General features: G+C 45.4%; 2 protein-coding genes across 8 annotated transcripts in view; one reads left to right on the forward strand and one right to left on the reverse strand.

The window, feature by feature from the left end:
* The first annotated feature begins 2579 nt into the window (after nt 1-2579).
* Nucleotides 2580-17549, forward strand: ctxn1 (cortexin 1). 5 transcript variants are annotated; one of them, XM_085397713.1, is made up of 3 exons: nt 2580-2721; nt 11610-11704; nt 15020-17549. In XM_085397713.1, the coding sequence occupies exon 3, from the start codon at nt 16038-16040 to the stop codon at nt 16416-16418; it is 381 nt and encodes a 126-aa protein (XP_085253839.1). In that variant the 5' UTR covers nt 2580-2721; nt 11610-11704; nt 15020-16037; the 3' UTR covers nt 16419-17549. The 5 variants fall into 5 exon arrangements, with proteins under 5 accessions (XP_085253839.1, XP_085253840.1, XP_085253841.1 ...); XM_085397714.1 differs by having other exon boundaries at nt 11610-11698; XM_085397716.1 differs by lacking the exon at nt 2580-2721 and adding an exon at nt 7807-8116.
* Nucleotides 17550-19234: 1685 nt separating this feature from the next.
* The window catches only part of fbn3 (fibrillin 3), a 64455-nt gene continuing 58039 nt past the window's right edge, over nt 19235-25650 (reverse strand). For all 3 annotated transcript variants that reach the window (XM_085397710.1, XM_085397711.1, XM_085397712.1), the window contains exons 60-65: nt 25422-25538; nt 25185-25313; nt 24940-25059; nt 22296-22527; nt 22037-22190; nt 19235-21946 (exon numbers count right to left, since the gene is read on the reverse strand). In XM_085397710.1, the coding sequence (XP_085253836.1) occupies nt 21569-21946; nt 22037-22190; nt 22296-22527; nt 24940-25059; nt 25185-25313; nt 25422-25538 (1130 nt within the window). In that variant the 3' untranslated portion in view covers nt 19235-21568. The remainder of the gene's footprint in view (nt 21947-22036; nt 22191-22295; nt 22528-24939; nt 25060-25184; nt 25314-25421; nt 25539-25650) is intronic.

The following is a 25650-nucleotide window of genomic DNA, read 5'->3' on the forward strand; positions in this document are numbered from 1 at the left end:
CACACACACACACACACACACACACACACAACAGCACCCCACAGGGGAAGTGACACGGCTCTGAAGGTCAGTGGCTACAAAACAGTCTGATTCCCAGAGGTTTTTGTGACTTTCAGACAGCCTGCTCTCTCTCCCACTTTCACTTTCAAAGCAGCCGCTTTTCATGCATGTTACACTCATGAGCCCTGAGTGACACCTGTCTGCAGGGATGAGGAGAAATCTTTCACGGTTTGGGTGAAATTTCCCAAACACACACACACACACGAGAACACTGTGTCATCACAGCTGCTCAGTTTGTTTGCAGCCACACGTGTCTCTACAAAGTGTGATGCAATCCTAAATATCACGTTAATTTTCATTTCTGCCAGTCGTGATCACACCTCAGTCTCCTACAGCCCAACACGTCACTGTAACCCGTCACGCTGCGTCTACAAAAAAGGCTTTTCGACTCTAAACTGATGAATATGCTGCGCATCACATGCAGCCGAACGCTCCAGCTCAACACTAACTTTCCATACAGCACAAAGCTGATAAAACCTGCGAGCTGCAGCCCAAAAAAGCAGACACGTCATCTTTTTCAGACCATTTAAGAAACAGCAACATATCCTCCAACACAAGAAAAAGCTTTATTTGCCAAACCATAAATGCGAACAGCATCCGGGGAGTTGTAAACGGCGTCTGGTCGGTGTGTGCGGCTCCAAAGGTTAATGAGCTGTGTGCTCTGTCGGAGGAAAAGGAGACAACGATGCTCTTTACGGTACAGGAGGCGTTACTCGCCCAAGGGGCCGCCGCAACGACACCACTCAGATCTCATTATCAGGCGTATTGATTAGTCATGGCCGCCTGCCCCTCCACCCACACACACACAGACCCTAAATGACATTCACAGACAGAGAAGTAGAAATGATTGCACTTCCCTCGCACACAGAGGCACTGCAAGGGTCCCTTAAATCCTGCAAGGATATGTTTTATTTAACCGAGAGCATCAAGAATTTCCTGCTCTATATATATATATATATATATATATATATATATATATAAACTTCTATATAACTTCTTAGCCTGCAGATTTTTTTTTTTTGCATGTGTTAAAAGTGAACAAGTTTTGGGCACGAAATTTAAAAAGATAGGACAGAAACATTTATTCAGCTTCCCTGTCAGAGTCTAGTTAGGATGACACATATGGGCTCTCTAGCGCCAATCAAAGGTCCCCACTCCCACACACACATTTCAGCAAACACACCTAGGAAAATGACACACTCCACATTCATAATGTGCTCGCTCTCACCCACACAGCCACTCCACGGGGGACAAACACGCGCTCGAACATACACGGACGTTTTACAGCCCCTAATGTGAAGCTGTCATTTTGTTCCAAGAGAAAATTGCTTTAATTAAAATTAGCACAGTGGTAATAGGTGAGCTGTTGAAAGGCTTGAACACTGCTCTGTGTCAGCCCACATGTTCCCAGCATCACGGATGAACCGTGTTTCCGTAACGCGGCCTTCCTGTGTTCTGGTGGCATCTGCACAGAAATCGCTGATATTAATCAGAGGATTTTTTAAAAAGTCATTAAGCCTCAGCTTTGGTTGGTTTATCACTCCTTTACAAACTGGCACATTTTCACATTTAGCCCTTTTGTTGGTTACATGTTTGCCAAGATGCAAAGAAATAAACTCTCAGGACCAGAAAAGAAATCCATCTCTAGATGGTAAAGTAACATATGCTGCCTCTTCGCCCCAACTTCCCACCTGCCATGACCTGCTCTCCTGTGGACGTGGGCATGGTGCCTGGCATCGGCAGCTCCTGGCAGCAGGTGGCTCCCCCACCTGGAAACCTGAAACTGGAAGAGCACGAGGATCAGACTGGCTTTGGTTAGGATAAGAACCTGAGGAAGGATTAGTGTGACAGAATGAAATGAAACCATCGTGGCTCAATCGTGCTGTTAAAATGCTTCAGAAAACAAAAGTGAGGCGTGATTTGTCTTCCTGTGGGAGGAATCCCGAGTCTTTAGTGAACTGCACTGACTGTGCTGTGTGTTCATCCTCCCCGGACGCTGCCGATGACTTTAAGGTACCAGAAAGAGCCTGAATCACTTTTGTACTGGAGCATGAAATTAAAAAATAAAGGACTCATGTGGCTATAAATTGATTTTTGCTTTCGATCTCAGTCAAGTAGTTTAAACAAAGTTTGGCACTTGATAACTTCCATACTCAGCTGAGCATTTCTATTGGTCCTTTAGCGGAAGCAGCAGAGAGGTTTGTGATTTGACAGGCGCACACAAACACCGACTTATTACTGATATTTATCAGTGTCCATACAAAGAATGACCTTCACACCTGCACGTCCGCCCGCGTCGGTCTAAGCTGTGTTTGAGTGATCAGGTCTTTGCTCTCATGTTCTCCTCGTGACACATTCAAGTGTTTCTTTACGACAAAGTTGTCTCGCGTAAGAATCGTCTTTGTATTATTGTGCCGAGACCACATTTGTGATTGGCTGCTCGCCCTGCGGGAGGCCGGAGTGGGTGGGGAGCTTTGAGAGTCGCTGCCTGCCTTCAGTCGTGTCTCGGAGCAAAGCGACTCTCAGCAGCAGCAGCAGCAGCAGCAGCAGAAGAAGGAGGAACAAGCGGAGGCGCAGGAGGAGGAGAGCCGAGCACATCCTAAAGTTTGTAGCTGCAGCTGTCTGGACGCAGCGGACGCACGTACTGCGCACCTGAATCAGGTTGGTGTCGTATGACGGGCAGAGATCTGCGGGCACGCAGCTCTGTAATGACTGCGACTGAAAAACAGCAGGCAGGCAGCGATCATTTAAGTAATCACAGCTCAAGTGTTCAGCGGGGCGCCTTCGTGTGTCGTCGTGTCGCTCCAAGTTCAAAAGTCCGCAGACGATCCGTTTGCCATTTGTGGCAAAACTTTCTCTGCTCTGTCCTCCTGGAGCTCAGCCCCAGCCTGCCAAAGCACTATTAGCTGATCAGTGTTTCTGCCAGAGAGCAGCAGCAAATGCTCCTGTAGGTTTGGGAATAAATGGGGGTGAAGATCGAAGGGTCGGACGACCCACACTGAAAACACAGACGCTGCTGCATCGTTCCCATCATCGTCTGATTGTTTCATCTGTTGGAAATGTTGTAAAAATGTTTCGTTTTTGCAGTTTTAAGAAGGTAACCTTAGATCAGTAACCACGTGACCTGCTCACCTGGATATGCTTGAAAAAAAAAACATGCTATGGCCCGCTGTACCATGAAATTACTCTGACTGTCCTCTTGAAAGACAGAATTCATTCTCTGCTCATAGCCCTGTGCAGGCCACCTTCAGGAACTACGGATTGAATTATCCTGCTGAAATGGGCTGTTGTTGTTGCTGCTCTCTGAGTGCCCTGCAGGGCATCAGGTAGGACAATAGGATGGCACAGGTGCATACGTCCTACACAAATGGCAGAACTGGGGTCATTTCAACGTTGGTCAGAATAAAAATAGACGTTGGTTTCATCGTGAATTGAATTTGCTCGTATATTTGAAATCCATCTGCACACTGTGATCGGCTCTGTGCAGCTATCGTGCAGTTTGGGTTTTGGCCTGTCCTGCACCGTATCGTTAACTTATCAAAGTATAAATCTGTGTCAGCCATTGGATGCTCCACAGCCTCCTTGGCTTCTTCCATCCATATTGTCTCCTGTTACAGTGACAACTGCTGAATAATTTACCGTGCCTCGCTAACTGTAATCAGGAATCCAAGTTTGGGTATCTGATGGTGATTGCTGAGCAGAGAGGTTCGGTGCTTTGGAGACCAGTTGGAGCTTTCAGATTAAAATGTAAGTGATACCCCAAAAAGAGAGCTATTTAATTGTCTTGGCTTAAAATAGAACCAATAAAAAGACTCGCTCCAGTGTCTACACTGTGCTGGCGGCTGCATATCAGTGAGGCAAAGTACAGCTTCATCTGTCTAAAGTACAGACAGACATCGTGCTGTAATGCATAGTTACATATTTCATAAAAACGTTTTGTTTTTCTTAAATACTCCATTGGTATCTCGCTGCACTGCAGCTTTTAGACTTCTTCTGTGGTTTTGCTTGCACATTGACGAGCCAAGACACCTTCATGCAAGGCAAACATGACAATCGAGAGCCATGGATTGCTTTCTCCTCCTGTATACAGACTAAATATGCAGGCAAACCGTAAGATTTTTACCTGGAAGAGTTGAGTTTGTACACAGCGTTCAGTTTGGATGAAGAGGAATTTACAGAAAAAGGAAGAAGTTAATGTGAAGTAATGGTCTGTGGCTACTCTCAGCTTACCAGTTCAGATAAAAACACAGCGTAGTAACGCTGAGTGCCACAGTCATCGAGTAATGACATCGAGAGATGGAAAGAAAAGAGGGAACCCAGGTGGGTTTAAGCCCGTCTTCCTCGCCTGTCAGGATCGACAGCATGGAGCACGTTATGTCTCACTGTGTCACTGTTATTAGCTTTGACATCATTTACTCTCTGTTGCTCACCAGGGTGGCTGCTTTATTACGTTGTTTGGCCCTCGTTTAAAATCGGCCGAATAAGGAGACAAAGTCGCTCGCGTGTCTTTGCTGCATCGTTTTAATTTCACTCCTGAAACGACTTCTTCGCGTGAACCTGAATCACCTGTATGTTACACTAAGCATGATTCATTTGGACTGTACATCATGTAGCACCACAGCCCAGTGAGCATAAACACCCCTTCTGCAGCAGGAAGGTAGAAATGACTTGTGTGTCAGAGGAGATGCAGCAAAGTCGCTGTAGGTCTTCAACGTTAACCAGTAAGAGTGACGTGGCCGGCTTGGATTCCTCGTTGAAGATCAGCCATCAAATATTCATCAAGCCCATAACTTATCAGCCTTCTGTATCTGACTCTGGGATTTATTTGCTCTGCTTCAGCTCGAAGCACTGACAGAAACTCCCCCACACGATTCTGTTAACTCCTCTGGAAAGAGAAAGGGAGACCAGTTCACTTACTGGAGTGACTCTGCCGATGGCTCATGATGCACGCTGTGCACAGAAGCTGTCCTTTCTTCTGCCCCAGGTATTTGGGAGGCTTAAAGGCAGACCAGATTTGCTGAACATTTCACCCTGATATTCTACTCTCACGGCGTTGGGTGGGGGCCGCTAGTTTTTATTCCCTCGTTGACTGAAAAGCATTGTTTTACGTCCGGACTCTGACTTTCAGGGTCATTTCCTTTTACTGTCCGGGAGAAAGCTTTTGCCTTTTTCCTTCTTTATGCTGACTCTCAGCCCTTTTCCACCTTGGATCTGAGCAAGTGTCGTGTGGGCAGGGCATGTAAAATATATGGCCGTCACCCTGGGCAGGCTGACTGGCTGGCACAGGTTCTGTTCTGTCCCAGTGGGCTTGACAGAATGGCTGTGATGGGAGGAAAGTGCTGCCTTCTGGCTTTAAGAGTGCTGACATCTCCATACTGCTCCTCACATGCACTCGCACGCCTTCCATCTCATCTGTTTGCTTCTCTTTCACCTCCTTCAGATTTCTTACCTGCAGATGCCCCCCCCCCCCCCCCCCCCCCGTTAGCTACACACCTCTGCTCTGTGTGAACTTACAGACTTGAGTCACAGATATTAGCGCCGCCACCTTCCTGCTTTTCTCTTTCCTCATCATTTGTCTGACCACTCCTCACTTCACCACCAGCTCTCTCTCTGAGGTCTTTCAAGGTGAGCTGCTGTATGTTCTTCGACTTATCTCTCATCCTCTTATCCGTTCTCTAAATTAATAAAAAAATGTTTCAAGAAGCCCACTCACGAGCCTTTGTCCACCCACTGCTGATCTGCTCAAACTTGTGAACTGGTCTCCTTTCATCCTCATCATTGTGTGAATATTTCATGTCTGTGATTTGTGAATTAAACATAGGATCTAGGCAGATATGATTGGGCTGACATTTATTCACACTGACTGGTGGGACGGATGGGTTCGACCTGATTAGAGCTGCGGTGGTGAACAGGAGCGTCCTGTCAGCACACCTGCATCGGTGAGGTAGACGTGTTCTCAGCAGTCTCTTTGCTTTGAGTCGACCCCCAAAGGTCTCATAAATAGGAAAAAATGACATTTATAGTTTAGAGAGTCACGACTTGGTCCAATAAAATTCACTCTGTGAGTGTGTGCATTTAATCTTTCTGGGGTTTTTAGTAATACTTTTATAGCTGCTAATATTTTCTATGACATTTATTTTACAGTAACCTTATTTAGCAGTGGAGGAGGGCAATAAAACACTGAACACACCATGCAATGCTCTTAATATCCAAACAAAGGTCTTTTATGCTCTGAAATCATGGCCAAATATTTCAACTCTGTCTGTGTAACGCTTTCTATTAGCACACAAGAACACACCGGAAAGTTGGGAATATATTTTTAAGCTAATAAATCTCATGATTTTCCTATTGTTTTATTCCTTCCCTGTAGCACTGATATTTTACATTTCTTGAGCTGCGTTTTAATATTTAAATTGAATTAACTCCAGTGAAACAGTCCATAAAATACAAGGAGAGCTGCTTATCCCCACTAATCTGGAAAGTGGTGTATATATGTCCAGCTTTCAGAAACTGTAGTTGAAAACGGTGGCATTTACTAAGTGTTCACTTTTAAGGTGTTTTCCTCATGCATTAAAGGTATTTATACATATATTGTACATAAACCATCTGTACAGTATGTCCCGTGTTACAAAATAACTTATAAGGCCTTGCACGGCCTAGAATTTCTTTATTTTGTAGTTAATCCCATATAGAGAAAAAATAAAAAACATTTACAGTGTAGCTCATTAGACTTCAGTCGCCTCCGTCACTCACTACAGACCTCTCTGCATTGAATCATATCTGCTATTAATCTCTGTCTCTCTTCCACAGCATGTCTTTATCCTGTCTTCCTTCTCTCACCCCAACCAATCACAGCAGTTGGCCCCGCCCCTCCCTGAGCCTGGTTCTGTTGGAGGTTTCTTCCTGTTAAAAGGGAGTTTTTCCTTCCCACTGTCGCCAAAGTGCTTGCTCATAGGGGGTCATATGATTGTTGGGTTTTTCTCTCTATGTATTATTGTAGGGTCAACCTTACAGTATAAAGCACCTTGAGGCGACTGTTGTTGTGGCACTGGATAAATCAAATTGAATAGACGGTCTCGGTCTTTATCGATGATTTTCCCTTCCTCACTTCAAATTCAAATTCAAATTCAAATTTTTTCTATGGAGCATGTTTTGTTAAACTTGTGTTTTGCCTGATGACAACAGCAACAGGCTGCAGCCCCAACATGTCCCCGAGTAGGATAAGCAGTTAAGACAATGGATGGTTGGATGGATTGTAAGTTAGCAGGAATTGGACCTTTGAGTAATAAGTGTGTGTGAAGGTGGCTGTAGGTGCTAGCTGCTGCCCACCATGACGTCAGCTAATTCACATCACTGAACTTCAGCTCTCGATTGTGTTTTTTGGCGTTTGTCTCTGTTGCAGCATTTATAATTGGATTGTATCACAAATAATACAGCTTCTTGATTAGTTAACTGTAATGGCAACCCGTCCAAGAACTCTGCCGGGTACTAACCTCTTCTATGAGCATGGTCTCCTCTAGCTCCGAAACAACATCACCTAGCATTGACCACAGTACTAAATAGAGCAGGGCGATATGACCAAAAATATTTATCACGATATATATTTGAAAATTTGCGATAACGATATAACTGACGATATAATTGACACGAGACAAAATACTTTACAACTCCACAACTTTGATGGGTTTTTGCACTAATAATGTATTTTCACTTAAACAAGCAGCTGTTTTTTATCTGCACTAAAGTTATATAAAATGTAACAGTGCAAATGCAAATTCCTCGCTGACAGTTTAACCAAAAGGCATTTCCAGTGGAAACTGGCCGACATATCCTGAGCACAACCATGTATAATATCCACAGAACTTAAAAAGAGCTTATACACACACAATATGGTAATATTATGTTGAAGCACAGTACGTATCACTCCGCGAGGCTCCGCCTACGATAGCCGTAACGCTCCAACAATCCATCAAGCGGTGCGGCTTCGTAGCTCAGCAAAGTCGTACTGAAGCATCTGACAGATGTTCGAGCGCCGTGCACATAAAATCGTTTCGAGGTCAGTAAACACAACCAGAGTTCAGACATAAGGCACACGGGATTATAAGGGGCTCTGTCGACTTTCAGAAAAATCAAAGGATTGATTTTAAGTGCGCCGTATTTTCCAAACAACACGGTAATAACGACGGCCCGCTAGCATGCGCTACCAAAAATAGTGCTTTGTTGTGTGTCTGACGGACCAAAGCTAAACCAGTTCCACACCAGTGAAGCTGCAGCATTTTTACAAACCAGTTCTGGTTCATCGTTTCATTCAACGATCCGCTTTCGCTCTTCTCATTCTCCGTCGCCGCCATGTGCTTATGTAAACAAAGGCACTGCGCATGCGCATTTTACCCACATTCTATCGCCATATTTCATTTTCTTATGGTTGCCCAACATTACACCGGTATCACCGTGAACGGTATGATATGGCCCAGCCCCAGTACTAAATCACTGCTTTAAAACAGGAAGTAATCAGTGGTTGATGTCACAGTAACTACAGTTATGTAGAGCCCATAACATACCATTGTTACAGCTCAGAGTTGGATCTGCATTATGACCATGAAACATGTATATTGCGGGTTGTTGTGCACGATTTTGTCAATATTAATCCAAAGAAACATGTCAAAGGTGGACGGCACACGTAGACTATAATGGGCATATCAGTAAATATGCACAGTTTATGTCTGTAGAGCTTGATTTGGTATGAATGTGTATCGGTTAACGCCTCACATCTGCACGCCTTGCACAATGAATGTTTAAATGTTAAGGATCCAGGTCACAGCAGGACTTCCAGTCCCGTTCCTTCACTGAGCCACAGGATCCTTCAAAATATTCCCTGTTGACAGTCAGACGCAGCTTCAGGCTGTCAGAAAGAGTGACACGAACATCCCGGCGAGAGGACGCAGCACGCTGGACACTAAGTACACAGCAGGCCCCTCCCCCTAATGTCAGTAGACTTGATCCCACTTTTCTTTGGAGTAACACGCAGGTCAGTGTACAGCACACGAGTCTCTCGGGGATTTAAGCCTCGCTGTGCTCATGTAGAGCAGAAGGCCTGTCTTTAAAATTAAAAAACGAATCAACAGTGATGAAGAATCTTGTTTTATTTCACTGTTGATGCAGGGGTGACCTTGAGGCCTAAATATGCTGATAGAGAAACGAGACTTGTGCTCATCTGGGCTGTGATAAAATGATAGATCGCAGCTTTGAAGATGGATTTGTTCAGCTGCTGTTGAGAATCACAGAAGCCCTGTTTTTGCCCCTTTGCTCCCTCGTCTGTGCACAGCTCCATTTGTCTTTGCCTGTTTCTTCATCCCTTGTTTCTCCTGGTTCACTACATCAAAGGTTTCACGTGAACCGTCACCAAGAAAGTTTCCTGTAGAAGCGCCTGATCTCCAAACGTCTGTGTGGGAGCACGTCTCTGGATGTGTTTCTGTGGACTGACGGGTCCCTCAGTATGAAGTGTGTTGCGCTCTCTGTTATTTGCATCTACCTTTTTGTTTTCAGAGGTCAGCAGTCTTGAGTGCACTGCTGTCTCATTTGCATGTCTACTCAGTAAAAGAACAGGATGCTCGCTCTCACTTTGTGTTGTTATATCTGTCCTCGCACACACATACACACCTTCTCATCCAAATGTGTCCACGGAGCCGAACGAATGGCTGTCGGAACACTGGAATATTTAATTGGCCGACTTTATCACCATTACTGTAGCCACTGACTGTCTGCCAGCCCAATTATGACGGGCTATCTGCTGGCCAAGAGTAAAAAGTGCAACGGCTGCACAGACGCTCGGTGCTGTCTCAGTTTAAATGCTAAAAATACCTGTTAGACAGTCGTGCGCGGGTCATTAAATGTTTTTATGCTTGCATATGTACACGAGACCGGAGCTGCTGTGAACTCCAGGTTCAAGCCAGACGCGTCTGAGATCGTTAAGGTGGATTTTTATTTTTATTTTTGGAAGTACGTTTGTTGTACACAATGCAAGGTGACCCGGTCCCTGTTGTCCTCATTAGCCAATTGTCAACTCCCTTAGGCGACAAATGAAGCGAGACAGTCGTGCACATATGAAAGTCCCCCAAACCAGTGTCTCATCAGTGCTACCAAAGAGCTTCAGCAGGGGCCTCCAGCTCTTTGAATATATGCGTGCATGTGTGTGCAGTTTATGGGCAGATATGTTTTTCTGATGCCCTGGAAACAGCATTACTCCTCCGATGATGGAGTGGGGATGCCCACCTGAGCTGGTGGATCTCATGCAGCTGCCCTTTGCCTTTTCTTCAGGTCCACTTTATCTTCATAAGTAGCAAATTGGAAAGGGTTAATTCAATTCCCAGCAGGCTGTGGCTGGGAACATTTACCATCTCTCGCTTTCGCTCCCTCTCCTCCCTTTCTCTTTGTTTCTAAAGTCTAATTACTTTTAGAGAGTGGCTTTACTCAGGCTATAAATAATGACAAATCAAGGCTGTCTCTGCACTGAACCTTTACAGCCTTGCACGGCTGGCTATCTGTGTACATGAAGCGGTAGGACGGTTGTGGTCTGTGCAACTTGTGTTGGCTGAAAAGACGATGCAGGGTTTGGGTGTGAAATTTGCATGAGAGTGGGTATCGTGGGCGGAGAGCGGCAGCCAAAAGATGATGGAGACCACAGGGCAAAGAAAATATCATTTCTAATTCATTTTTACAGAAAGGCTCCGCAGGTTTGCCTTTGCTGCCCAAAGATGGACCAAAATATAATCAGTATATGAAAAGTTATGATGAATTCTTACGTGATACTAAGCGTGTACTTGTGTTCAGCATTCAGCTGCTTCGCCGCCTTTTATAAAAATGTAACTATTTTTGTCTTTGTTTAGTATTTAGATGAATAATCTACAGTAAATGGTCTGTATTTGTATAGCTTTACTAGTCCCTAAGGACCCAAAGCGCTTTACACATCCAGTCATCCACACATTCACACACTGGTGATGGCAGCTACATTGTAGCCACAGCCACCCTGGGGCGCACTGACAGAGGCGAGGCTGCCGGACACTGGCGCCAGCCACCGGGCCCTCTGACCACCACCAGTAGGCAACGGGTGAAGTGTCTTGCCCAAGGACACAAGGACTGAGACTGTCGGAGCCGGGCTTTGAACCGGCAACCTTCTGGTGAACTGCCACCTCTTGAGCACGATCGCCCCCTGCTTTTATCTTCACCACCACATTATACAGAGAGAGCTGATGATGTGGTGGCTGGAGACACTAACACAGACCCCCATTTGTGTGGCCGCCTAATACTCCAAGTATTATACGAGTCCTAGTTTTGCTGTAAATATTTCCCCCTAGTGTCTCTGTCTGTCTGTGTCCTCATCCTACGCCTGCTGTGTACGTCTGAGTGGTGCTAAAGAGAACAAGAGTCTGCCCACTGTTGCACTGTCTGTTTTTGCTGGTGCACTCTTTGTGTGTCTGTGTGAGAGGTGTGCGTTTAACGGCTTTTTGACGAAGACTGACGAATGTCCGTTTCATTCCTCTTCATCTCAGGGGTCTCGTCACTGCCTGGAGGAAGTGTCCTGGAGTGGAGTGGGCGAGAGCTAATGCGAGACGAGGCTGATGGACGTGTGCGCGCGTGTGTGATGGTGGGAGTGAGACTTAACGAGGAGGAAAATAAGCTGAGCAATCTCTCTGTCCTCCCTCTACCTCCCAATGACTTACACACACACACACACACACACACACACACACACACACACACACACACACACACACACACACACACACACACACACACTCTCTCTCTCTCTGTGAAACCTTATCTACAGTATGTGGCCAAAAAAATCGACTTCTCTGTATCCTGTATGTTTTACACTCACGGTTCTTCAGTCCAGCTCATTGCTTGAATAAATCAATATACATTAGCCACGTATGATAAATTTCACTATTTCAAATACAATAAATTGTTTTTATTAAATTCTTTTTCACCAAGTAATTAGAGTGATTAGAATCAGATGAAGAGGTTACATTTGTAAGTTACATGCATGCACGTTGCAGGTTTAAAATAAGACTTTACATGCCTTTGATAAATAGACTTTATTAATCTTTCACTGGGTAAATTCAATAATTACAGCAGCACAAGGCCGAGGAAGAAAAAGTCCATCAGAAATTTATTAGAAACCAATAAAAATTGCAAAATTAAAATAAATAAATAAATAAAGACGGGGTACAACAAAAGTGCAAAAATGAATGAAATACAAAGGTAACTTGTACTATATACACGCGGTACAATATGCACGATAATATTTTTATGTACCTAAACTGCAGCAGAATGATACACGTGTGTATTTGTGGTTGTATGTTGCACTTTTTCCATGCAGGAGTCCAGCTGCTGTGACGTCTTCACTTTGGTATTAAGCTTCTAGCTTTGGATGAGAGCCTGGAATGCTAAGCTATCAGCTAACGTTAGCTTGCTGGATAGCTTCAGCGCTGATACCTGCTGGTCTGTGCTAACAGACTGATAAACAGTGCTGCAGTTTAACACTGAGCACAGACCAGACTGTCAGTACAGTTTGCCATACAGGAAGTGTCAGATTATTGTGTAGAAAAATGCTCAAAGAGGTCGCAGTGAGTTATGTCCCTGCACAGTTATTATTACAGCAAACGAAAGCTACAGAGACACTAAACATATTTTGACCTCATCAGAACATGTTGGTCATGTTAGCTGGTTAAAGTCTGTCGGGGTTGACTTGCTTTCAGAGTCTCAAGTGGCCATTAGTGGAACTGCAGCAGTTTTCTGTTTGTCTACATTCTTTAGTCATTGATGTTATTAATGACATTTTAATTTTATCACTTACTAAAAATAAGAATGTAACAAGTACATTACTGGATTAGAGTTCACTTTCATTGGACGTCTGATGTTTGTCTGCTATTTTATTGCAACTTGTTACATTTACCTTTGATCTCACCCGTTTCTACAAAAGCTACAATATGCTTTACCAAGACCTCCTACCAAAAACGTGTTATTTATGTCATTAACAGGTCATGTTATTATATTTATGATGAAAATTACAGTCTCTACTAACAGCTGTCCAATTATTTCAAACAATAAATTACACTCAAAAACATGTTTAAGCCCAAAATGTTGACTTTAAGAAACTGAAAAACATTTACGTGTAAACAAAGTAAAATGGAAATTTATCCAATCCAACTAGATGTAAACTGAATGTTTATCAATCAAGCATAGTTACCTTAAAGATGAATTATTTGACTGAATCAACCTTTGATTTTCTATATTTCAGTGACCTTTTACTCAAAATGATTGCTTCATGTTTACGAGGCAAATGATCATTTTCTTTGAGAGTATTCCAGCTGGTCGTGCTGGTTGAAGTTCATCATGCTGCTGGAAATCTGCTGCTGCTGCATGTTAGATAGAAATGCTGTACGTTATAAATACATTATAGAACTACTGACCCGCGACATCAAGAGCTTTGAAATGAGTCTTTTCAGTTTAGACAGCAGTCTGTGCAACAGCCCCACCTCTGAGTGGTATCAAAATACACCAAGTATGTTAAGTGGTTTGTATAAGTGAGCCACAAATAAACTGAGAGGTTAAACATTGAGTCTGTGAACACAGCTTTTCTCCTACGAAACGCTGAAGACGTCCAGATGAATCAACGTTCGGGGATTTCCTCGCCTGGTTGATCGAGCATGCGTCAGGATTATAAACCAGTTCCAACATTTACAAAACTGTAGCAACAGTTTCAAAGCTTCTCCCGCGTTTCAGACGTGTGACGCCGTCCGTTCACATCGTCCTCGTCTTTGAAATCGGTTTCAAGGTTTTCGCTGATCACGTCACTCAGAGGCCAAACATCTGGAGCTGCCGGCACGTGCGCAGCAGCTCTGTTTCGTACACGCATGGATGTGCACGTTAGGGTTAGCCCCGGCGCTCATGTTTTTACACTAAAAACATGAGGGCAGGTGCTGAAATAGGAACAGCCTGCTGCCGGTCTGGGGCAGCAGGCTGATGAAGCAGCAGATAGAAAACCTTTAAACTGAACCCGGGACACAGAGAGGGACGGCAAAGGCATTCTGCCATCGTCACGCAGAGGAGAGTCAGTCCAGTCTGTGCCAGCAAACCTCTCCTCTGTACTGCTGCCTGTTCGCCACAGGAACTCCTGCTCTGTTCATCCATCTTTCGCTCCTCCTACACTCCTGTTTGACTCCCTGTACATCGAGTCGCTCGCTTGTTTTTCTTCTTTAATGCAGCCATAATGTTCTGTGCAGGGCGGCTGTGAATCATGAAAATTCTTAATCCCTGCACTAATTTCCCTTAAATGACAATTTCAATTGTCCTTCTTTTTCACCCATCTCTCCCACTCACTGCTCTCTTATGACCACATGTGACCCCTCCTCTTGGTATCATGTTTATTTAAGCAAATAGCGTAGCCGCCACCCATCAGACAGGTGAGCAGGTAAAAATGCTTTCGTATCATCTTTCCTCAACTATTTGAAACCTGGTCGGCCGCAGGAGATTTTAGATTATTAATGAGGCTCCTCAGCACATTGTCTTCCCCTGAGTGAGCGAGTGAATGAAAGTCCTGGTGTAACAGTGCACCGACAAATACGGGCGAGGCAGCGTGGTATCGGTGTTTATAATCGTGCATTCATTACTGCTAATGTGGCTGTAATGGCAGCGTAATCAGAGTCCTAATTGAGAGTCATTATCGGGATGCTGGTGCTGTGTTCTCCTCACAGATGGTTTATATCACTGTCACTGCTGCTTATTAAGCACAGGGTTGTAATAATCACATTGTGGGGAAAATGACTTCATCTTCTTGTTACGCTTCACATTAAAAACGGTGCATCCTATTGGTGCAAATTTGAATGTCATGATTTTAGGCATATAGAGACGAGGGGCAATGTTCTAACCAGGTGGCTTTCTTTGGTGTTTCTTTCAGGTGTGGGAGTGGTTGCTCAGCTTAATCCGGACAATCTCACGACGCTTGGCCCGCTTCGTATCGGCCGAGGAGTGGAACGAGCCCATAAAAAGATTCTGCCAATCTGCATCTGGATGAAGACACTCTTCATCTGTGACCGACAGCCTAACGCATCAGATAAACATTTTCTACCTCTCGCTGCTTCTCTGCTTGTCAAGAAGGGCGTTTTTCTGAAGCGATCACCCCAGAAGGAGGCGCCGGAAAGGAGTGGCTTCAGCATTTGACAGCTCTGACCCACTTATCACGCTCCAGCCGGTCGAAGGGAAAACTTGGCATTTAGCAGACAGCTTCAGGAAAGGTTATGCATTGTTTTATATTCAGGGCCACTGAGCAGCTGACCTCCCAATCTGATTAGCTCCATACCAACAGCCACACATGTGCCCACACAGGCGCGCGCACACCGGGCTGCCGGCCTCTGCAGGCGCTTTAATAGTGCACCGCTCGTGTCTGCGTTTCACTTTAGCGTCACAACACGGAGACGCGCGCTGAAACAGCTGAACCCAACTTGGTGTTAGAAGTCCATCAGCGCTCTTAACTCCCTTAGAGCACGCTGACCTTGACCGCCATCAGTGACGTTTGCGTTAGCGGGAGGCGGTGTCACGTCCTGTCTGCTCTGTGAGACGGAGTGAGAATGAGAGCTGGCGTGGCTCCGATAAATACACTAAAAACATGAGCGCCGGAGGGCAGGCGCTGAAATAGGAACGGCTGAGCGTCATTAGACTTTTTAGGCAAATGTGTTACACAAAAAATAGTCCTTATTAATTGAAAAGTGTGTGTGTTTGACACACTGTCAGAACACATGAGAGTCAAAGCTGTCTGGGTCATGTCACTTTGACTGGCCTACATTTGATCCAATAAAGTGGCGACCATGGGACTGCGCTCATCGTAGACAAACGCTCTGCGGTCCTCGCTCGGTAACTATTCTTCTAAAAATAAATAAACAGGGTCTGCAATATTAAAAACTTTCAACATTTCCTAAATGAACGCCTTCCCTTCCTTCTCCGCACCTCCACCCAACACACCAACCATCCAGTCAGTGTGTAAGCCCTGTCTTCGGGCCCCGTGGAGGATGAACGATGTGCCCACGCTTGACTACGAGTTGCTGCTGTCCCCAGCCAGCTCCTCCCTCACCGGCAATCATGGCGGCGGCAGCAGCAGCCCTCCTCTGGCCTTGGTCGGGGTGGACACGGAGCAGCGTACCGCTTTGGCCTTTGTAGGCCTCCTCATGCTCTTCTTAGTCTTCCTGCTGGTCAGATGCTTCAGGATCCTTCTGGACCCCTACAGCCGCATGCCTGCATCATCCTGGACTGACCACAAGGAGGGGCTAGAGAGGGGTCAGTTTGATTATGCACTGGTGTAGGGGGGCACGGCGCAGGGGAGCGTGCCATTGCACACAGACACTGTTTTAAAGCACGGACTGGTTTAGAGGGACATAACATTGTGACTGCACTGCTTAAGGAGGACGTCAACTATTGCAGGAAGTTTGTACTGAGTCACTGTCATCGTGTACTGGTGTAAATACGCGGCTGCAGGACCACAGGTAACCATAACGACTGTGGTTCGACATGAGGCTCGACGCACAGCTGCCTTAACCAGACCTACTGTAACAGGGGAACCATGCTACCCAGGCCACAGCATCACTTTAGGGCTAGCTGGACAGGATTTGGGAAATATTCACTCACAACTAACCTCAAAGCTAGATTTCTTTTTTTTCTTTTTTTTTTTTAAAACCCACTCCACTTGCATAAACACTAGGGGTGCAATGATACACAAAATTCACGGTTCGGTTCGATATTTTTTTCAATACAAAAAATGTTCATGCCTTTTTAATTTGTCATTTATTAAAATTATAAATATATATATTTTAACTCAAAAGTACAGTTTTTAAATTTAATGTTGCTGAAACAACAAAGTAATAAATAATAAATCTATCTGATTGAGGAATCACTCATCTTTGGAAAAGAGAGTTTATTACAGAGAAATGGTTCTTTCAAAATAAAAGCTCTACTATACGCTTCTTCTGGGCTATATTCTCAGCAGCACATTAAACATATCAGGTCCCCATAAGGAGAATCCTGTGCTAACGGCTGTCTAAATGACTCGGTAAAGTTTGTAGCATGCTGCTTGTTGTTTTTGTCTGCTTCCACTTGTCTTTGCACTAGGATGATGTCGGAGTAAATGTGCAGTCATATTCGTTGTGTTCCCACTAGTGCTTTCAGCCTTAATCTGAAATGACGTTAACGCCACAACACGGCAAATCTCCGTTAACGAGCTACCGCGGATCGCCCTGAGCGTGGGGCTGGACGGCCAACATGTTAACGAGAAAACTGCGCTAACACACTAGCTCCCACCCATGTAATTGAGCATTGCATGGCACATCCAACATACTGTTTTACTTCAGTCCATGACGCGCTTACCTTCAGGGTCATACGTCACATGAAGACCAAAATAGTTCCAAAGGCCAGATCTGAATGAGGGTGGGGGAGGTCCATCTTGCAAGGAGAGCTTAACTTCTGTCTTGCTAGCTTGCCCTGCGCTCAGTGGATCTGCGCTCGACAGTGCAGCCTAGGCAGAGTAGTCGAACGCAGATTCACTGAGCGCTCAACACAGACAGCATCGTCAGAAGGAAAGTTTATAAAATAAATTAAACATTTTGTATTGTTCGATACATATGAGTACCGAACCGGAAGCACTGTATTGAACGGTTCAATATCGATACGAGTATCGTTGCACCCCTAATAAACACAGCCAGAGCTTAGCTGAAGGAGTTTACATTTAAGCAGATGCCCCTTTAATGAACCGAAGCCCGTCACGAAGCGTGTGACCTTTCAGTGCTTGGCGAGGAGCACAAACACTCACCTTTATCGTGCTTATTCTGACTGCTTACACTGAACAGTTCCAGATGCTTTTAAGGCCCAAGCAGGTCGTTTGTGGCACTATAAAAATATTGTCCGTGTATATTTTGTCTGTGTCTGTAACTGAGAAGCCATACTGAAACTATATAATCCCGTATTACTGCGAGTAGAGTTTGTGTTAGCCGGTCGTGTCCTTTGCTGTAGTCAGCCTGCTGAGCGTGTTGAGGCAAACGGCAACCTTTAGGCGAAACAAAGCTTTATTTTTCTATTCTCGACTCAGGTTTTGGAGTCTCCTTTTTGCTATCCTTTTCTCTCTTCCTCTTACTGTGTAAACCTTTAGACTCTAGAACTTTGAGCTAGTCCTGCAGCCCAGTCTTAGGAGGAAAACACTTTGCTTTTTTGAGTTTTGTAATTCAATATTTTTCTGACTATACGCTTTGTTTTTGATACGCTGGAGTGAAACAGTGAAAAACTATGATTTTCTTCTTCAAGTACTCTTATATAACTTCCACTGATGCTGGACTGTGTGTGTAGTCCATGTTGTTCATGTTTGAAATGAAATAAAAGGACTGCTAGTTAAAGTCTCCTCGTGTCACTTTTGCTGTGGGCATTTACAGACTCGGCTCCTTTTAAATCTTCTGTTTACGAGGAGCAGCCAATCAGAGGAAAGTTGTCTTAAATGAAACGAGGCCTTAAAAGGAGACGAGATAAGCAGCTGTTTCGTGCACCGAGGCCCGCTGGACCTTTTTAAAAATGTATTATTTTGAAGTGCAGATAATAAATCTAGTGTTTTTCTTGCCCCAGCTAATGATCTCTGCATGTTCTCACTACATCATGACCCTCTTCTGTGGCCTTCCTCTTTGTCCAGTATTTGTGCTGTCCCTCTGGACATGTCCGAACCCTCTCAGCTTCTCTAACCTTGTCTCCAAACCCCACACGCTCATCTCCAGCCGGTCCACCCTGCCTCCACTCTCGCCTTCACCTCTCTCGTGCAGTGTCTGATAGCTGACCTCCAGGTATTTGAACTCCTGCTTCCATCTTCATTGTTACACACATGCTTTCATTCCTCTTCTCCCCAGAGCACACCCCCACCTCTCCAGGCTCTCCTCCGCCTGATCTCGCTACAGATCAGTCCACGGAGACTCCTCCCTGACTTCATCTGTCAGCCTGTCCGTCGCCATCATAAACACCACGGGGGTCAGAGCAGGTCACTGATGTTAGTTCAGCCACCTGTCACACCTCATGCCTCAGTTCCTCTTTTAGCACTCTATCGTATGCGTTCTCCACAAAGACGCAGTACCAAGAATACACAACTTAAAAATATAACCCACAATACTTTATTGCCATTTATGTCAGTGGACAAAGGTTTACAATATAATAGGAAGGACTCTAAGTTTTACAGACTGCCCTTTGGTGTCATAAATCTTTGGTTTTCAGAGATGATGGCACAGGATGTCCCGCGATGGCTGCTTTATTGCGTGATCCTCATCTTGTAGATGCTGTGTGACTGGATGATTGTCATATCAGCTTTCAGTTAAACTCTGGGATCAACAGGTGTGACAAATGCTGCTTTCGTTAAGCACAGGATACCTCGACGATGATGACGATATTCAAGTCTGACGCTGAAGCTGAGATACAGTAAGCACAGGCAACACGGTGCCCTTTCAAAAACATAGTGGCAAGTTTAAAAAAACATCAAAATACAAAATGAGAATAAAGATACAAAGTATACAAAGGTTCCCAGGTTAGAACGTGGTTACGTGTTAGAAACGTCGTCTTCGATGAAATGCCTCAAGTGTTCAAAGAGAAGGGTTAGCATTTAGCACCACAGGTCCGAGCACGGTGGCATGTCGGCCTCGATCGTTGTACACACAGTGTAAGCTTCCCTACTTGTTGTGATAAAAGAGCTCCTGATCGTCTCAAAGACTGATCTGACTGCAGCAGCCTTAACGCGTCAGTCAGTGGTGACCAAGCGCATGCTCGCTTTTGGTCAATCTGAGTATTTGGTCTGGCAGCTGTGACATTTAAAAAAAAATCTACATTTCACTTAAAAATATACAATTAAATCTTCAAGAAGCAAGTTTAATAATAATAATAATATTGGTTTATCAGCACTGAGACAAAAGATGGAGACAACCGCAATAAAACCTGGTAAAAACAACAGACTGCGCTTCTTCTACAGCGTTTGGTATCATGTAGCACCTTTTTCCCCTCAGGAGGAAAAAAATCATGACAAAGGATGTATGACCTGAAGCATATTCTTGTTTTTGTGAGGTTTTGCGTTCTAATGTGCAAGCCCTTACTCTGTAAAGCACTGCTGTTAGTTACAGCTTAGCATGTCGTGTACCTTTGAGGCTGCTACTGCATTCACGTGTACGTCCCTTCAGCTGTTTTCACACATGAATTCTGGGAAGCGTCGGGAGGACGGGGTTGGTACGACGTCCCACACGGCAGGAGATGGTTCTGGCTTCTGGAGATGCTCCGTTTGCTTTGGACGGTGCCGTCTGTGTAGAGCGTGCAAGAAGGCGAGAGCGACGCCCGTTTGGTGAATTCAACAGATGCTCTCGAGTTCAAGTGAAATGGACGTCTGTGTCCTCAGGGCTGCAGTGCACGTAAATACGGCTCAGTCCTCAGACTCACGGTGAAGCCAAACAAGGCAGATAAAGTCAGCTTAATGTCATTAAATGTGTGACTGCAGTAAAGAAGCTGCAAGGCTCTGACAGCCAACACTGTAGGAAGACTGTTGGTTACATGAAGGCTCACAGGTCCTGAATCGGTGAAGTCAAAATCACTGAAAGCTTAGATCAGGTCAGATCAGGTATTTATCTTCTTTAAAGTCTCCGAGCTACTCGCTGCTGCATTCCCTGCTCACGGTGGATGCTGAGGGACATTAGCACCCTCTGTTGTTTGAAAGTTAGCATCACAGCATGTTGTTGAGAAGTACTGAGGTAACCGAACGTGACAACACACACGCGCAAACACGCAGGACCAACGTCAGGCACACGAGAGGAGAGCTTGCTGTTTTCTAAAAAGACTCGTTGGATATCAAACGGAGAGCGAACGTTGCAGTCCTTTGTGTTTCTGAACAGCACAAATACAATAAATGACTTCCTAGGATACGTGAAGGGCCCAAGATCACAGAGAAGGGAGCTTGTTCTTAGACCAGAGTGGCACGCTTATCTTCAACCTTATTTTTCTCGACGCTACACAATGACGTCTGTAGATGCTGCCTGTGATTTAAATACTCGTCTAAACGCAGTTCTCAGCACTTCACTTCTAATTAAAGCTTTGTTTGTGTCTCATCTACAAAAGTGCTTCATGGACTCGTGAGCCTCCTGCCTGCTTTTGTTTGGGTGGAGGTGGCCGTGGTCCAAGCACAAAGACACCTCTCTGCGTCTCCTCCGCTGGGTCTCCGGGTGGAGAACGAGCGCTGGGGCGGGTAGGAGTGGAGGGGAAAACAAAAGCACAAAAACACAAAACAAGAACACAGAATAAATTGAACATTAACAAGGTGGTGGTAGAGCTGACTCAGTCTTTCGTAGCCCTCGATTTCCCCGTCAGTGAGGGGGTCCTGTAGGGGACTCTGTGTAGGAGTTACTGGATAAAAGGTTAAAAGGCTTTAGAGATCAGTCCAGAGCAGGATGGCACTCTGGGCTCAGTGCAGGTGGACGTGGAGCTTGATGCGCAGGGCGTCACCTATCTCCCCTTGTAGGTAGTCAATGTCATGCTGCTTTTCTAGTTGGTGCAGTTTTCGGGGCCCAAACAGCCGAAGGCTGGCAATCTCCAGCCGGTAAGATCCAGGTGGAGGCGGCTTCTTGCCGAGTCGGAGCACGCTCTTTCCGTCGCGGCGTTCCAGCAGGTGGAAATGTTCGTCGGCGTTGCCGTGGGTTATGACGTAACGGACGTGGTGCTCCAGGGGCTGCAGGGCGGGCAGAAGCTCGAGCAGAGGCTCCTTGTTGAGCAAGGAGGCCAGAGAGATGTTAACAGGGATGGAGGCCTGCGTGTCCACACTGGCCATGCTGACTGCTGCTTCCTGCAGGGGGAGCGAGGATGCAGAGGATGGCTGTCAGTTCTCATAATCTAAGAAAGTTCAACCTGAAACCAGAAGGAGCAACAAATATACCTGACTGAGCTCATTCTCATCAGCATCGCGCTTGTGTCGGCCATTCTTTCCTCCTCCGTTGATCTTACATTCGTAGCAGGCCTCGGGAGACAGGCTGTCTTCATCCTTACCCTCGACGTACTGGCCTGGGAAGCCTGAGCCGGTTATGCAGTGACTGGGTGGAGACGAGCACATCAGCAAAGTTCAGCGTGTGCACAGAGAAAATTCGTTTCACGATCAGCATCGGGAAAAATGTTTTGGTGAAATGTGAGCCCCTCACCCCTGTCCTGCTCTGTAGAAACCTCCAGGACAGCCACACAGGTAGCCTCCATCAGTGTTGGAGCAGCCATAGATGCAGGGGTTTGTGGACGTGGTGCACTCGTTCACATCTTGGCAGCCACCGGCACCCTGATCAAAGTCAAAGCCAGAGGGACACACGCACTTGTAGCTGCCCAGCGTGTTGTAGCAGGAGGCCGAGCCGCAAACCGACGCTCCCTGACACTCGTTCTCATCTGCAGTGAAAGAAGAGAGGAAGTTCTTAACTTCTTATGCACTTGCTGACCACCTGTGTTAACCAGCTGAACTGCTAGTTAACACAGATATCACCAGCTAGTTACATGGTAGTGACCTGAAGCATTTAGGCTTGTAAACATGTAGGTAAGGGTGTATGTCTGTTGGAGGCAGCGAGGCTGGTGTTTCAGAAACTGCTGGGACTTCTAGGGTTTACAGAGAGCTGTCATGAAGACTCCAAGCAGGTCCAGTGGCCGGTAGGTGTGTATTAAAACATTTCTGTTGTTTATCAATGAATGAACAGCAGAGGATGCAGAAAACACTGAAATGTTACACTAAACTTGCACAGACGCTCTAATAGGAAAAAAGGAAATGTATTTATTTGTGGCAGCAGATGATAAAATAAATAACATTTTTATTTATCCTTTCAGGACAGAATCACAAAGTGCTGCACATAAGATTACAAGTCACAAAAAGATTTAAAAAGACAAAATAAAACCGGCAAAAAATGAACCAAAAGCAGTTTTAAAAAGGTGAGTTTTGAGTTGTTTTTTAAAAACAGCTGCTGCGTCCACAGTTAATGTTGGGGGGGAGAGTCCACAGTCTGGGGGCCACAGTGACAAAAGCTCTGTCACCCTCAGTCCTCCTCTTAGTATTTTTTATAGCAAGTAAGCCCTGATCAGATGACCTCAGGGACCTGCTGGGACATCGGGCTGTAGCAGATCAGAGATGTAGGCTGGTGCCAGTCTGTGCACAGCTCTGTAGGTCAAGACCAGGATCTTGACTCTAAATTCAACAGGAAGCCAGTGTAGCTGAGATAACAACGGTGTCACATGTGAGTACTTGCAGGATTTAGGCCTAGCTGCAGCGTTTTGCACAACCTGCAGCCGATCCAGAGAACCTTTGCTTAGACGCATAAACAGCGAGTTACAATAATCCAAGCGTGACGAAATAAATGCACGTATAGCAATCTCCAGTTCAGAGCGAGATAACATCAGGCTCAGCTTAGCCGCATTTCTTAAATGATAAAAACAAGACCGAACCAGAGATTTCACATGCCCATCCAATGTGAGACTCGAGTCAGATTCCTGATAGAGGATTTAACACAGAGTGAGAGAGGACCGAGGGCTTTCACTATCTGCGATAGAAACCTATCAGGGGCGCATACGAGGACTTCGGTTTTCCCCTCGTTGAGTTGGAGGAAATTTGCAGCGTTTCCAACGTTTGATCAAATCTAAGCAATCATTCAGATGCTGAAGCTTAGATAAATCCTCGGGCATAAAAGAAACGTACAACTGAATGTCATCAACATAACGGTGATAAGAAATGTCCTCAAAAGAGCCCATTATATGCTGGAGGGGGAGAAGATATATTAAAAACAATAAAGGCCCCAAAACTGACCCTTGAGGGACACCATAGGTAAGGGAGGTAGAGGATGACCTAAAATCGGAGACCGCCACAGAAAAGGATCGGTGATGGAGATCAGAGAACCACTCTAATGCAGTTCCAGATACACCAACACAATATTTCAGCCTTTCAATGAGGACGTGATGGTCAGCTGTGTCGGAAGCTGATGTGAGGTCCAACATGAGTAGAACAGAGCATTTTCCTGCATCATTATCCATCAAGATATCACTTGAGACCCTAAGAAGAGCTGTCTCCGTGGAGTGAAACCGACGCAAACCGGACTGAAACTTATCGTAAATGCCATGTTTATCAGGAGCTGCCATAAGCTGCTGAGCTACAACCTTTTCTAGAAGCTTAGCGATTAACGGTAACTTAGAGATAGGTCTGTAGCTGCTCCAAACACAGGGGTCAAGCTGAGGTTGTTTTAAACGTGGGAGAATAGCAGCGCTTTTAAAGTAAACCGGAACTATACCAGACGCCAGTGAAGAGTTGATTAAAGTGAGCACACATGGGCCAATAGACTGGAAGACATTTTTGAATAATGATGCAGGTACAGTGTCAGATGGCCCCGCCCCTCCCTGAGCCCGGTTCAGTCGGAGGTTTCTTCCTGTTAAAAGGGAGTTTTTCCTTCCCGCTGTCGCCAAAGTGCTGGTTCAAAGGGGGTCATGTGATTGTTGGGGTGTCTGTGTTATTGTAGGGTCGACCTTACAGTATGAAGCACCTTGAGGCGACTGTTGTGATTTGGCGCTGTATAAATAAAGCTGAATTGAATATTTTGATTATGACAACGCTTATTACAAAATAAATAAAGATACTTCAAAGCACACAGAGCTCTCAAACATCCGGATATTTCTGTATTATCTAAATCATTTTTTGCTCCAGCTTGTCTTATTATTATAAATATGAATCTATAGTTTCATTAAAAACTAAAATCACTAGCTCCTCTATCTGGTCTCTGCTTACTGCCCTGAACAAGACGCTGACAGACTCTGGGTCAGGCTACTCACCCACACACTGGTTCCACTGGTAGTGCTGGACGTAGCCCTGAGGACAGCCACAGCGGTAGCCTCCCAGCATGTTCTGGCAGCCGTGCTGACAGCGGTGGTTGCTGCTACATTCATCCACATCTGAAAAACATGAAAACTTCTCACTTAGTGACACGAATCAGTGCAAGAACAATTCTGGATCCCGCTGCAGCCTGATCATCTCGGCAGAAACACTCGTTGATCTCTGGCTGTAAAGGACACCTTACCTTCACACTCAAAGCCCGTCGTGTCCAAGGAGAACCCTTTGGAGCATTCACAGTTGAAGCTACCAGGCGTGTTGATACACGAGGCCCGGGAACCACACACGCTGCTCTGAGCGGTGCACTCGTTGTTGTCTGGAAACATTGAAAAAGTGTTTCTGCACCCGTGAAGTGTAAAAACACGCGTGTCTCATATTTAACCGGTTTCAGGTTGATCTGGTTTCCTTTTTCTTTTGCACTCACCAATGCAGGCAGTCTGGTGCTGAGAGAAGCCAGCGGGGCACTTACAGGTGAAGCCCCCAACGGTGTTAACACAGAGGAACTGGCAGTTGTGCTGCTTGGTCGCGCACTCGTCCAGATCTTCAGAGAGGAAAAAATCACAGTGGTTGGAAAAGCTTTTTCCATAGTTTAAGAATCTGTTTGTTTGAAAGCAGGAAACATTTGGAGGCCCAGTGAAACATTACAACTGTGC

This window comes from Rhamphochromis longiceps, linkage group LG23 (assembly GCF_057381845.1).
Source record: "Rhamphochromis longiceps isolate RC_006_pf linkage group LG23, R_longiceps_female_GT1.1, whole genome shotgun sequence".
Classification (NCBI taxonomy): domain Eukaryota; kingdom Metazoa; phylum Chordata; class Actinopteri; order Cichliformes; family Cichlidae; genus Rhamphochromis; species Rhamphochromis longiceps.

What these genes read in the sequence shown, in the direction of transcription:
- ctxn1 (XM_085397713.1), top strand. Translation starts at nt 16,038, where the DNA reads ATGAACGCCTTCCCTTCCTTCTCCGCACCTCCACCCAACACACCAACC.